Genomic DNA, 12,688 nt, shown 5'->3' on the forward strand with positions numbered 1-12,688 from the left:
TAACATAAATGACATTGACTAATTTTGAAAGGCTGCATCTGTATTCTAATAATGTTGATGAGGTGGAGCAGCACTCAAAGTTCAAATTTAGTTCAAGTCACTGATCTCAGATGATCACCGGAGTCATTTCATAAACAAACGAGGAAGGATGAAAGAAATGTACAGTAGTTAGAGCCGACGGCATCGGCGAGGTCGACCGACGGACGTTGAGGGTTGTGCATCACAAAGCTCCATGCGAGTCTGTGGGAGAGGTGAGATAACTTTGGGCAGGGCTGAACCACGGCACAGGCATCACCTCCTTAGGGGGTGCCTGGTTCAACGCCATCACCCTTGGGGTGAGAAAATCTGTATATCCATCATACAGAGAAACATCTGCGTGCGTTAAGAGCACAGGTAGGAGTCAATATAATTCACAGGAGTTAAAGGTTAAAACCAGAGAGAGATAGCTAGGTAAAAATGCCAAGCAGTGTGTATGTGTGCGTCAGTAAGGCCTGGTTCATACTTCCATGTGCAGCCTGTTTTCACGGGCATGACATCAGTGGTCATAGAGGGGGTTGCGTGCCTGGTTGTACACGAGGCAATCAAGCTATCGATTATTGGCCCAACAAAGTGTCTGTGATAAAATGTTATCCATATCCACCTTTGGCGTGGAGACACATTGTGAAACACAAAAAGGCTTGCAATGCTTGTTGAATGCTCTGCACAAATGTAATCTAAACACAACAATCCTCTTGAATTTTCATCAGGATCACACAAATTGGTCATTAGCCCCACCTGGTGACTTGGGGTAAACCCAAAGTTGAAGTGAATCTCAAAACATACACATTAGAAAGATTTGCAGATTACTGAAGCAAAGTGATGCAAGTAGGTCATTGTGACTAATACATTTATTTTAATGTATTTATCTCCCAAAAAGGAAATTTGGTATATTTTTGTCTGAGATTCAGTGAATGAGCAGAGATTTGGGTAAAGATCCAAGAGGAATTATTTGGCTGCATCTCAGGTCCTGATTCTGTTCCGTCCTGTCCTAGCTCCTCTATCCTCACTTGAACAAGGTTATGTAAAGACATCTACTGTACATGAAGGCAGATGTGTTGCATAATTCAAGAGCTTGTAGATTTGATTTGAGCTTGCAAATTAACTGAAATTTCAACCTGTAGACTGGGATCAACTCTGATCCAGTCTAGAGAAGACATAACTTAAGCGTCATCAGGTGGGCGAAAACCATGGCTGAAACCAAGGGGATCTTTGCTCCTAAAAAAATATTCCTCTCTGCCAGAGGCGTCATAATTAGTTACTTTTTTTTTTTTTTTTTTTGCATAATCGTTTGGAAAATGCATGTTTTATACTAACTCATAACTCATAGCACAACTGGTGACAGTAGACTAGATTACTCGATTCGCCATTCAGGTGGGGAAACAAGAACAAACGGAAATCACTTTCTAGAATTCTAGAGTAGGCATGGCTTAGACCGGATCACACTGTTCAGCTAGTAATGAAAACCAGGCTTGGTGTAAAGCCTGGTGATGCGAGGTTAGTATTGTGTAATCCACACACACGTAATCTGAATTTGAAGTCACACAAAGAAAAACAAAGAGAAGTCACAGAAAAAATATTAACACGTGTAAACCGACAGTTGCAGAATAAGAATAGTCAGTGGAAATGTAGGAATGTTTGGGTATTAAAAAGGTCTTAAAAGTCCTTAAATTGTCACTTTACTGTCATCTGAGGACCCCCCCCCCAAATCAGGCGGGGGACCCCCCTAGGGGTCCAAACCCACAGGTTGAGAACCACTGCTGTAGGCTACAGTACTGCATGCCTGGGACTGTGGGTGCAAGTCTATGCCACCTCTGTACTTTGCGGATCATTGCACTTGATTGCTGAAAGAATAGAATAATTATGTTTACATACATTTTGTACGGAGCACTGGGTTGAAAGCCTTTTTTTGACTGGCTCAAAGTTTCAAGGAAATGCCTTGTGTGTACATTACAAGTTAATAACTGCAAAGAACTTCTGTAATATATTGTGCTCTTTGACTGATGTTAATTTCATGTTAATGTGACAAATCCCATCAATTATCATTGCTTTATTTACATCAATGCTGCTGTCACGAATGATCCATGTTACATAAACGAGAAAGAGTAACAATTTTGCAGCTAGCTTCCACCTCTCTTATTCTATTATTAATTGCATTTCTACTAGGGTCATGTGTGTATTTGCATGTGTAAAAAATAAAGAAATTAGAAATGTAATGCCCTAAATTGTCAAAACAATTTGCAGATATCAACACAAAGCGAATCTTCCTGTCGCCTTCATGTCATGCTTATAGTTTTTGTGTTTGAAAGAAATAAACAAGAAATTGTGTCTCATAGAGTGCACAGTTCAAACCGGAAATTACATGAGTTGATTTGTCTGGAGGGGTATTTATTTGTCTCTTTTCACTACAGCAACACTCCTAGTGACAGGGATTATCGATGCATGGATTTCAGGCATGCACATGAACATTTCAGCTCGTGCATAGCACGGTGGCGGAGTGCGCCCGCGCACTTCAACCATGAACCAGGCTTACTGTAAGTGTGTGTGTTTGTGTGCGAGACATGCTGCCTCAATCGGGCTCCAGGTTGTCATCTGCTGGTTCAGGAAGCATCTCTTTCTGCTTGTATATGAAGGTCAACAGGAACAGGGCTACATCATGTGAGCACCAGTAGCCCGTGTGTGAGGTCACCGCTGACCAATAACGGCTCTCCACCATACCCTCTCGGAGCTCAAAGTCAATGCGCCGCTCCAGCTCCACTGGAAGACAGAGACAGAGACTTTGTTAACGGCATAGCAATGACACAGCAAACATATATTAAAACAGTGGTTCTAAACCTTTCCAGGCCGCGACCCCCAGAATAATCATATTTTAACTGGGGACCCCCCCTCCCACCCTAAAGAGCACAAAGAGTTGAGGCATTACATTTTGTATAACACGTTTCTATTGTGAAAATAGCAGATCTACATGCTCACAACGCCTCGCAAACACGAGGCGTTGTGAGCATGTAGATCTGCTATTTTCACAATTTCTGCCTCTAATATTTGACAATTTGACCAATGTTTAATTTGTCATTTTAGAGGTATTAGAAATTCCTTAAATTGACACTTTAGAAATGTGCCGATACCCTCTATACACTTAAACGTTATGTTGGTTTGTTTACTGTTGAGTGAGAAAACAATGTTTCACATCAAGTTAATCATCTGGGGACCCCACAAAATAATTTGGGGACCCCACAGGCTGAGAACCACTGCATTAAAATGAGACCATTTTCAAGTTTATGTCCCTGGAAATTTTCTAACAACACAAATGCTTTTTGTTTTCCTTGTAGTAATGTTAAAATATGTTGAGCATGTAGGTAAACTAACAGGTTGCATCAGTGATGGTTGGGGCGGACTGGGCCATTGTGGAGAGCCCGTATGCTGACTGGCTGTCTGTCCTCTTCTGCTCTTCCCCCTCAGAGGTGGCCCCTCCCTCGACCCCTAGAGATACAGAGGGCTGGCTGTTGGAGCGAGAGAAGCGAGAGAATAGTATGCCTCCAATGCCCTTTCCAATGCTGGCCGCTCCTAAAGGGAGAGATGGTGAAAGGTTGAGATATAAGAGGTGAGTCGGGTGTTATGGGTTTTAGTAAAATAAAGGGCAGAAGTTAAGCATTTATAAACAAACAGCAATTTATTTATTTTTTTACAACAGCAGCCACAGTATGCAATATTCTATAGATATACGGTTTGTGACACCTCGTCGAATAACACTTCTGATTTCCCTGAGTTTCACAGCAGTTGTGTCTGAGTGCATTATCAACCCTAGAAATTGGATATTAGAATAGTGACTGCTGAGCTTTACCCAGTATGCTGGCCTTGCCCAGGCTGGTGATAGACTCTCCATAGTGCCTTCGGGGAAGGACAGGGGATGTGCTGGGGCTGGGGATGCTCTCTGTGTCTGATGCTGTGTCTTTTACTGGGTTTAAGAAGACAGGCCGGATGTCATCATATGGTGTGGGGGTAGTGGCACTAAACCTGATGGAGAAAGCAAAACATATTTATTACCAGAATAATCTTCCACACAGCTCAGCACATCTTAAATAAACTAGAAAGGGCCAGAGGCAATTCTGGGGAAATTGCAAGTGTGGTTGCCATGACTCGAGTCATACTTGCAAATGAAATCCGTCTTACCGTTAGAATTTTCCCCATTCAAGTCAATGGGGAAAATTAAATCAATAATAAATTAATGACCATATATATGGAGATCTACGTGTCAGTCCCTGTCTCTTTTATGCCCACATGGAGATCCCTGATGTCATCAACATTAAGCCCATATCTGGAGATGCCTATATATGGAATAATGATCTTGCGAGTACTCTTGCTTTAAAGTTAACTAGACCAGGTCAACCTGGTTGTGCCAGACCCCCTGTCTGTCATCATCATTTATGACATCATGCCTTTTGTAGGCATGTCATCATCATGTCATCATCATATATACCCTTTATATAGAAAACCCGGACAGACCGACATTTGCTTATGTAGGCCTACCCATTTCATGGGTCTGGCAAATATAAGGCCCTGCCTTTATACTGTCGGACAGTTTTGAGGAGAATAACCTTACTATATAAAGATTTAGGAGAACATACTAGTCCCGCTTTCAGCGAGCCCACAATTATGGCTTAACGATACAGTAGAAAAATCATTTCAACAGCACTTTGAGATATCTGTACTTTAAAGTTGATCTTTGACGTTACTACAATTTTAAAATGTAAAATTGTTTGGTAGCACTTTACAATAATGACCTGTTATAAATCATTTATAAACATTTATAAGCAGTTTATAGATGAGTAATAAACATGAACAAACTGTTTATTGACATTTGTAAATGTTTAACTAAACATTTATAACTGTTTTAAACATCATTTACATGTTATTAGTAAGGTATTAGTAAGTAGTAAACTAATCATGAATAAACCATTTATATACATTTGTAAATGCTTACTAAATCATTTATAACCAATGCTAAAATTCACATAATGTGTAGGTAGGAATGCATTTACAAATGTCTGTTAAGGTGACCTCCATGTGTTGTTCATGTTTAATATACGCTTTGTAGATGTTATCAAGAGCCCTAATGTAAAGTGAAGACTATTCATTGCGACCATCAGGTTGCAAGTTACTATGAAAACCTCCCCCGGCTGTCTGTCAGTCCCTCCGTCAGTCTGTCCGTCACGTCACATCACGTCACGTCACGTCACGTCACGTCACACTTTTGGCCCTACTCTTATCTCCGGCACCGTTTCCCCTATCCATGCCAAACTTGCCAAACTGCTAAACATGAACAAACATGGAGGCCACATTAACAGACAGTTGTAAATAATGAATAGTCTTCACTTTACATTAGGGCTCTTGATAACATCTACTAATGATTTATAGATATTTAAGGAATGTTTTACAAAGCTTAACCATGAACAAACAAGGAGGCCACATTAACAGACAGATATAAATAACCAGTAAGGAGATAAGCAACCTCATGGTGGCGCTAGAAGAGGGGCATGTGAGAAATCAGGGGTGGGGGTTGTGGTTTGGCAGCCAAGGAGTGTGTGCAAAGTTTGGCATGGATAGGGGCAACGGTGCCAGAGATAAGAGTAGGGCCAAAAGTGTGATGTGACGTGACGTGACGTGACGTGACGTGACGTGACGTGACGTGACGGACATCCGGTGGAGGTTTGTATAGTAACTTGTGAATAGCCTTCACTTTACATTAGGGCTCTTGATAACATCTACAAAGCGTATATTAAACATGAACAACACATGGAGGTCACCTTAACAGACATTTGTAAATGCATTCCTACCTACACATTATGTGAATTTTAGCATTGGTTATAAATGATTTAGTAAGCATTTACAAATGTATATAAATGGTTTATTCATGATTAGTTTACTACTTACTAATACCTTACTAATAACATGTAAATGATGTTTAAAACAGTTATAAATGTTTAGTTAAACATTTACAAATGTCAATAAACAGTTTGTTCATGTTTATTACTCATCTATAAACTGCTTATAAATGTTTATAAATGATTTATAACAGGTCATTATTGTAAAGTGCTACCAATTGTTTAACATGTTAACAATCCTGTATAATTTGCACAAAAAACGCCTATACACAACATACCCAAAGTAAATTGATTGTTGTTTTTAAACCATTTGGAGTAATGCATTGGGCAGGGTCTCATTTTGAAGGAAACATTTTGAAGTCTTTCCCTAGAAAGGATTAAAAAAAAAAAGAGACTAGGAAGTAGGAAAATCATTTCAACAGCACTTTGAGATATCTGTAGTTTAAAGTTGATCTTTGACATTACTACAAATTTAAATTGTAACATTGTTTAACTACAATCCTTTAGAGACTTTATGCTTTATTTAGATACAGAGAGGGGAGACATGATACATTTACCTACTGTGAAACTCAACAGATCTCTTACATAGATGTAAAGTATGTAAAGAATGATTTTGTTTAATGGATGATGTATTGTTTGTAAACGTTAACTGTATTGTTCACTTTCTGTATAGTGCACTGAAGTCTGACATCACTGGGGCCGCTGTCCCCCTGGTCACGTAGTCATTTTTTCTTTTGGAATTCCACTAGGGAAATCTTAGAATGTGTACCAAAAATAAACCAGTCAGCCGCCAGATCGGTGATTTTACTCATATGGATATGAAGTGTCGACTGATGGTGAAAATGAAAGTATCCAAAGAGCAAGAAAATAACCCTAACCCAAACACAGACGATATCAAATGTAACTCAGTATCATAAACGACAGTGTCACATACGTGACAATATCACCAGGCTGATTTGTTTATTTTTGGAACACAGTTCTTATATAACGTGATCTAAGATTTCCCTATGGGAACTGGTACTCTATTTTACAAAAACAATTAATGAAAACGGCACTCCCCAGTCTGTTCTGTGGGACTGACGAGGGCTTACACTGGAAAATTGTAAAACACTTGGAATGTGTCCTTTTACGTAGGCTGGAGTGTCGAGCTCAGTACATTAACTGAGTGTTTTGTCCTTGGCTTGCAATCAAACGAAGTGTATCTTCTTACCAGTGTATCTGGACAGGTGAAATGTTGCTGTAATGCTTGAGAATGAGGGGCTCCAGTCTGTAGGCCTGCAGGATGAAACACAATCACAACAATAATGATAAAAATGTCCAGGTTTGCTCTGATAAAGTTTGTTACCTTTTAGCGATACATTCATACACAGACGACAGAGGAAACCATGCAAGGCCCTGCTCATGGGGTGTAGTAAAGTGTTCAGCATCTTGCTCAGAGACACTTTTATAACCAGTATTTATAACCATTTTATAAGACAGGAGGAGCCGGGGATCGAAACGGCCGCTCTATCACGTTAGACAGGAGAAGGAGTTAGGTGGAAAAAAATCATAATACTATTTATTAGGATTTAGTTAGGGGGAGCATCCCTTTCAGTTTAGTAGTGAATTGCAACACTTGCTAGTGAGCTCACTAGGAGAGGAAAAAAAGAGAAAGAAAAAGAAGGGGAAAATGTAAAACACACTGTGTGGGCTAAGCCAGCAATGAAAAAGGAAAACAAACAGAAAGTCTGCTATAGTAACCCTGAGCAATAGTGCACTGCTGCGTAGGCACAGGCATGGTTAGCCAAGGAGACTGACCACAGGGTCTGTGGGATGGAAGACATTGAAGAGCCTGGTGCAGATGGAGGTAGGCAGGATGTGGTCCTGGTGGCAGCTTGTCCCTGGGCGGATCCCTCTCAGGGCCAAGAACACTGCCAGAGGTGAACCCATACAGAAGAAGTTCTCCACCTGCCACACACACACCAACATGATGCATTTTATTTGCAGCACACTTCTCCATAACCCAGTAAGACCTGGGGCCGTTTCTAAATCAGTAGTTCTCACACTTTCAAGATTTAAAAAAAATTAAAGGTTAAAATATAGCAGATGTACAAGCTTGCAGCGCAGGATGAAGTGACGCGCTGTGAGCTTGCATATCTGATATTTTCAATAGGCAATGCTAAAATCTAAAATGACAAAGGTCCCAGTTTTAATGGGTTAAAGACAAAGTCATTATCTACAAAGGCAACATGAAAAAGATGACAAAAGACAGTAAAACTAGAGTAAAAATAAAACTTAATCTAAAAACTAAATCAATAAAATGGGCAAAGAAAAGAGTTGTGTTCTGTGCAAATCATAAGGAAACGCCTAAAACAGAATTGTCTGGAACTGACTTAGAGAGTGATTCACTCAACCTACTCTTAGAGTATACAGAAATAGCAATGAAATTCAATCTTGAAATCCCTTTTATTACATCTGCAATTCTGTTTGAAAGGGGTGCTTTCTAACTTTTTCCAACCTCTCCCTCTAGCGTTTATGTCTTCGTTACATCAATTCAGATGACTCACTCAGTTTGCCACAAGTCTATATTGATGCAACTGTACATGCTTTACCTTAAATTTGAGGGGTGGACGCGTTGACGGTTTAGTGGTTTCCAGGCCTAGAAGTTGATCTTCCAATTCCCGTAACCTTTGAGAAAGAGTTCAACCAAGAGCATTACAGTGTGAACACGTTATTTGGAGGCCTTGACCTTCTATTATAGTTTTAGCTTAGTAACCTTTCTTTGTTGAGGCTATTCATTTTGCAGTCACAAGAACATCAAATTACAGCATTCAGCACAGACTTCAGTCATAGCATAGTAACACCACCCATGACATCCTGAACTTGTCAGTCGCCTCATCTACAAATTAATTATGTCCCCAAGAGCCCCATAAATCTTCAGATTAAGTTTGATGCTCCGTCTTCCGATACTGTTGCTCCATCAGTTTAAGCAGGGACTTTGAGAAGCACATAAATCATTTTCAAGCCACCAAATAGACACTGAGAAATGGGCTCAGTGACATCTGTATTAGTTATTTTACTAATGGCACTAGAATATGGTTTGATTCCATAATAATGAAAATAAGTTCTATGCTTCTCTGGTTCTGTCTTTTGCCTTAAATTAACACATATACTGCCAGGTATATAATTAATTAATTCCATAGATTCTGCCAGTGTTTTTCAGTGTTTTTACCGTATTTTCAAGGCTTCATGAACGCACTACCGTCCAAATGTGATCAGATTACTTCCGGGAACGTCTTTTCTTTCACCCGGAAAAATTATAACCGCGGCCACCCATGCTTTTGTTATGGTCTGTAGAGAAGGGCTTGTTTTTTTTTGTTTTATGCTTCATGGGGTGTGTAATTGATAGAAAATAACACATTGTTTGGGTGAACTTCACTTTTAACACTTTTTAAGCGTCTCAGACCCTAGGATGCGGTCCTGCCAACTGGCCTTACCGGTTCCTGGTGAGGCGGAGTTGCTCCAGCAGGTGCTTCTCCTCGTAGGAGATCCAGGGCAGGTCCATCTCCTCCTCCATGGCATGGTGCTCCTGCAGGCAGAAGCGCACCGGGTCCCAGCCTGTCATGATGTCGAAGGTGATGACGCAGCCCAGGGAATGGGACACGATGGACACCTTGCCTCCCTTCTCCTCGAACTCGGGGTTTCGGGAGCAGAAGAGCGAGTAGAGCCGGTTCAGCTCTGAGGTCAGGCCCTTGGTGATCTGCAACCGAGGATAAGTGAACAGGCTTTCAGAAGCGGAAACACTGTGACAGACTGAAGGAGGGATGTTTTGGTTGAAAGCCTCGGACACTATTAGAAACGGTTTTCTATGGCAGTGGTTCTCAACCTTTTCAGACCGTGATCCCCAAAATAGGAATTACATTTTGTATAACACAGTTCTATTGGTAAATTTCACAATTTCTGCCTCCTTCCTCAAATTGTCATTGTAGAAACGTGCAGATACCCTCTATAAACCTAAACTTTATGTTGGTTTGTTTACTGTTGAGTGAGAAAACAATGTTGCACATTAAGTTAAACATCCTGGGACCCCCCAAAGTAAGGGGGGTCCCAAGCCACAGGTTGAGAACCACTGTTCTATGGGAACATATTGTCCTGTACCACGTGTGCATGTGTGTGTGTGTGTGTGTGTGTGTGTGTGTGTGTGTGTGTGTGTGTGTGTGTGTGTGTGCGTGTGTGTGTGCATGTGCGTGTGTGTGTGTGTGAGAGAGTGATCCTACCTCGTCCCGGTAAAGGGGGCTGGTGTAGTACATGATGTCCATGGCACTGCTGTTCAGAAGGTCTCTCAGTCCTCTCACTTTGTCGGGGGTGATGGAGTCTACGGTATCTACAAGCACATACCAGTGCAGTGTACCCAAAACATTTCATGTTATGAATTCAAGGTCACATTGTTCACACTCTTTGGGCACTTGTTCTTAGATGGGTTTTTTAAGCATTTGTAAAAAATTGCAGTTTTAAACTTCCACTGTACATAATTACAGGAGTGATAAACATCTAACTGCCTGCATGTGGCTTCCAAAAACAAAACCGGACCTAAATCTACCAGGCATTTCACATGGGCTTGTTAATATACAATGGAACAGCATCCGCTCTGCTCATTCAGAAATACCCCAGTGAAGGCAGGACACACTGAGTAAGTACTGTATGTGCATGTGTGTGTTGACGTGCACATGCAGACTAGGACTGCAACTAACTATTGATTAAACAGTAATCAGAAACCCTTTTTTTTCCTACCAGCTCAGTGGCCTTGTGGTTAAAGTGTCCGCCCTGAGATTTGGAGGTGGGGGTTCAATACCAAAGATACCAAAGATTATAAAAATGGGACCCATTGTTTGGCACTCAAGGGCTGGATTGGGGGTAAATCCCTGCGACATACTGTACTATTATTATGTCCAGAGGGTATACTTCATCGTGGCCAGTGGATGTACGGTACTTGTAATTGTACATCAAGCAGCCTCACGCTACAGAAACAGAAATCAGGCCACAGGCTCAGCAAGGCAACTATAAAAAAGTAATAAATATATTCAAATAATATATTTGTTTAAAGGGATAGTTTACTCAAAAAAAAAAAAAAAAAAAAAAAAATTCTATCAATTACTCAGCCCATGGAGACTGGAATTCATGAATATTTTGTTGTTGCATTCCTAAGCAAATAATGCGATGACCAGCAGTGATTCCCTAAGGAGACACATAGAACCTGCTTTGTTCCCTATGGAGACACAGAGTCGTCTCAAATGATTGGCTTAAGAAAGCGACAAAAACAATAGAAATATCCATGAATTCAAGTCTCCATAGGGTGAGTAATCGATAGGAGAAAAGTCATTTTGGGGGTGAACTAACGCTTTATATATCAATAAACTGACACAAAAATAACCAAGCTGCATATTTAAAATGTTGGACTACATTAAAATACAGACAAGGCCCAGACCCCAGGTTGAGGAACAGCGCCCTAGTGCACACACTAACCGCCATCCAGAGCCAGCTTGGAGCGCCACTCCACAGGAAGGAACTCCACATGCTCTTCATTGTGCTCCGAGTAGTGTTTCTCCTCCATCTTCCTTACCGCCTCCCTGAGCCTGACAGACACAAACACACACACACGTATTTGGATCTGCATAAAAAGGGCAATACATGATAGATCTAAACACTGATCAGAAGGTTACATTGTACAGTCAAACCAGATACAACTGCTGCACATGCTTACTAACTCATTGACTGCTCTATCCCAAGTTATAACAAGTTATTCTCGTTGTTATTTGCCGCCACGGCCCGAGTTTCCCAAGTTGGGGCTGAAATTGCATTTACTTCCTACTATCTAATAGGCATGATCGCGATCACGAAAATGCATGTTTGACCCCCAGACCAACCCCATCTTTCAAACATAGCAGCCATGTTTGTTTGCATATGAAGAAAACATGGCTGCTATCTCATGAATGCCTGAATAGATTTCCAAGCAAGATTTGAAAGCTGTGAATGTGGTGGTGCATGATCTGTGCATGGCTGTGCGCTATTGTGCACGTTAAAAACAAAATCGTGGCAGTTCAGCCATTCAGCTCCATTCTTAAAGGGCAGCAAATGTGTTAACACAGAGGAAAAAAGATAACATTGAAGACATACTACTATATAAAGAAATTTGACAGATTCTTCCATAGCTACTCAAGGATAAATCTCACACACACAGTATAGTTATAAAGACCACATCATATGTATTTATTTATGTAAGCATGTAAGTATGCATGCAAGTATATTTGGGGGGGGTCAAACTCACTTAATATTCAAAGTCAAACACACTACCAAGTTGTGTATAGCATTTCATCAGGTTAGCATTCTCCAGCGTTAGTTTTACTGAGGTTAGGGTTAAGGTTAGGTTTAGGTGGTAAGTGAGGAACATAGAACCTGGGGAACATAGGTGCGGTCCCGAAAGAGACAGGAAAGGGGGAGAAAAGGGCATGACATGCAGCAAAGAGTATGTAGTAATAAATGAGTAATAAAGGGTACTTTACGTTCTTTGATGTTTGACATTGGACTTAGAGCATATACATGTTTATAATTCCTTCCTTAGGTGTTATTTGAGGAAACAAGCAAATGCTACTGTTGATGAGGCCGACCCGTCTGATGCTTTCCGTGGTAAAAACAAACAACACATTTTTCTATTCAATCTCGTCATTGTTTTGTCTCACAGTAACATAGCTATATCTCTATGGTATAGTGCATCATAATGACTACCTGATCCT

At 40.7% G+C, this 12,688-nt stretch overlaps 1 protein-coding gene across 2 annotated transcripts in view; it reads right to left on the bottom strand.

Annotated features, from left to right (window-relative positions):
• Nucleotides 1-1,534: 1,534 nt before the first annotated feature.
• The window catches only part of ddhd1a (DDHD domain containing 1a), a 34,384-nt gene continuing 23,230 nt past the window's right edge, over nucleotides 1,535-12,688 (bottom strand). For both annotated transcript variants that reach the window (XM_080750203.1, XM_080750202.1), the window contains 9 exons: nucleotides 11,421-11,530; nucleotides 10,175-10,281; nucleotides 9,395-9,657; nucleotides 8,510-8,585; nucleotides 7,716-7,865; nucleotides 7,129-7,193; nucleotides 3,878-4,050; nucleotides 3,403-3,600; nucleotides 1,535-2,793 (listed from right to left, as the gene is read on the bottom strand). In XM_080750203.1, coding sequence (XP_080606329.1) covers nucleotides 2,606-2,793; nucleotides 3,403-3,600; nucleotides 3,878-4,050; nucleotides 7,129-7,193; nucleotides 7,716-7,865; nucleotides 8,510-8,585; nucleotides 9,395-9,657; nucleotides 10,175-10,281; nucleotides 11,421-11,530 — 1,330 coding nt within the window. In that variant the 3' untranslated portion in view covers nucleotides 1,535-2,605. The remainder of the gene's footprint in view (nucleotides 2,794-3,402; nucleotides 3,601-3,877; nucleotides 4,051-7,128; nucleotides 7,194-7,715; nucleotides 7,866-8,509; nucleotides 8,586-9,394; nucleotides 9,658-10,174; nucleotides 10,282-11,420; nucleotides 11,531-12,688) is intronic.

Source organism: Nannobrachium achirus (genome assembly GCF_963921795.1).
Source record: "Nannobrachium achirus genome assembly, chromosome: 20".
Lineage (NCBI taxonomy): Eukaryota > Metazoa > Chordata > Actinopteri > Myctophiformes > Myctophidae > Nannobrachium > Nannobrachium achirus.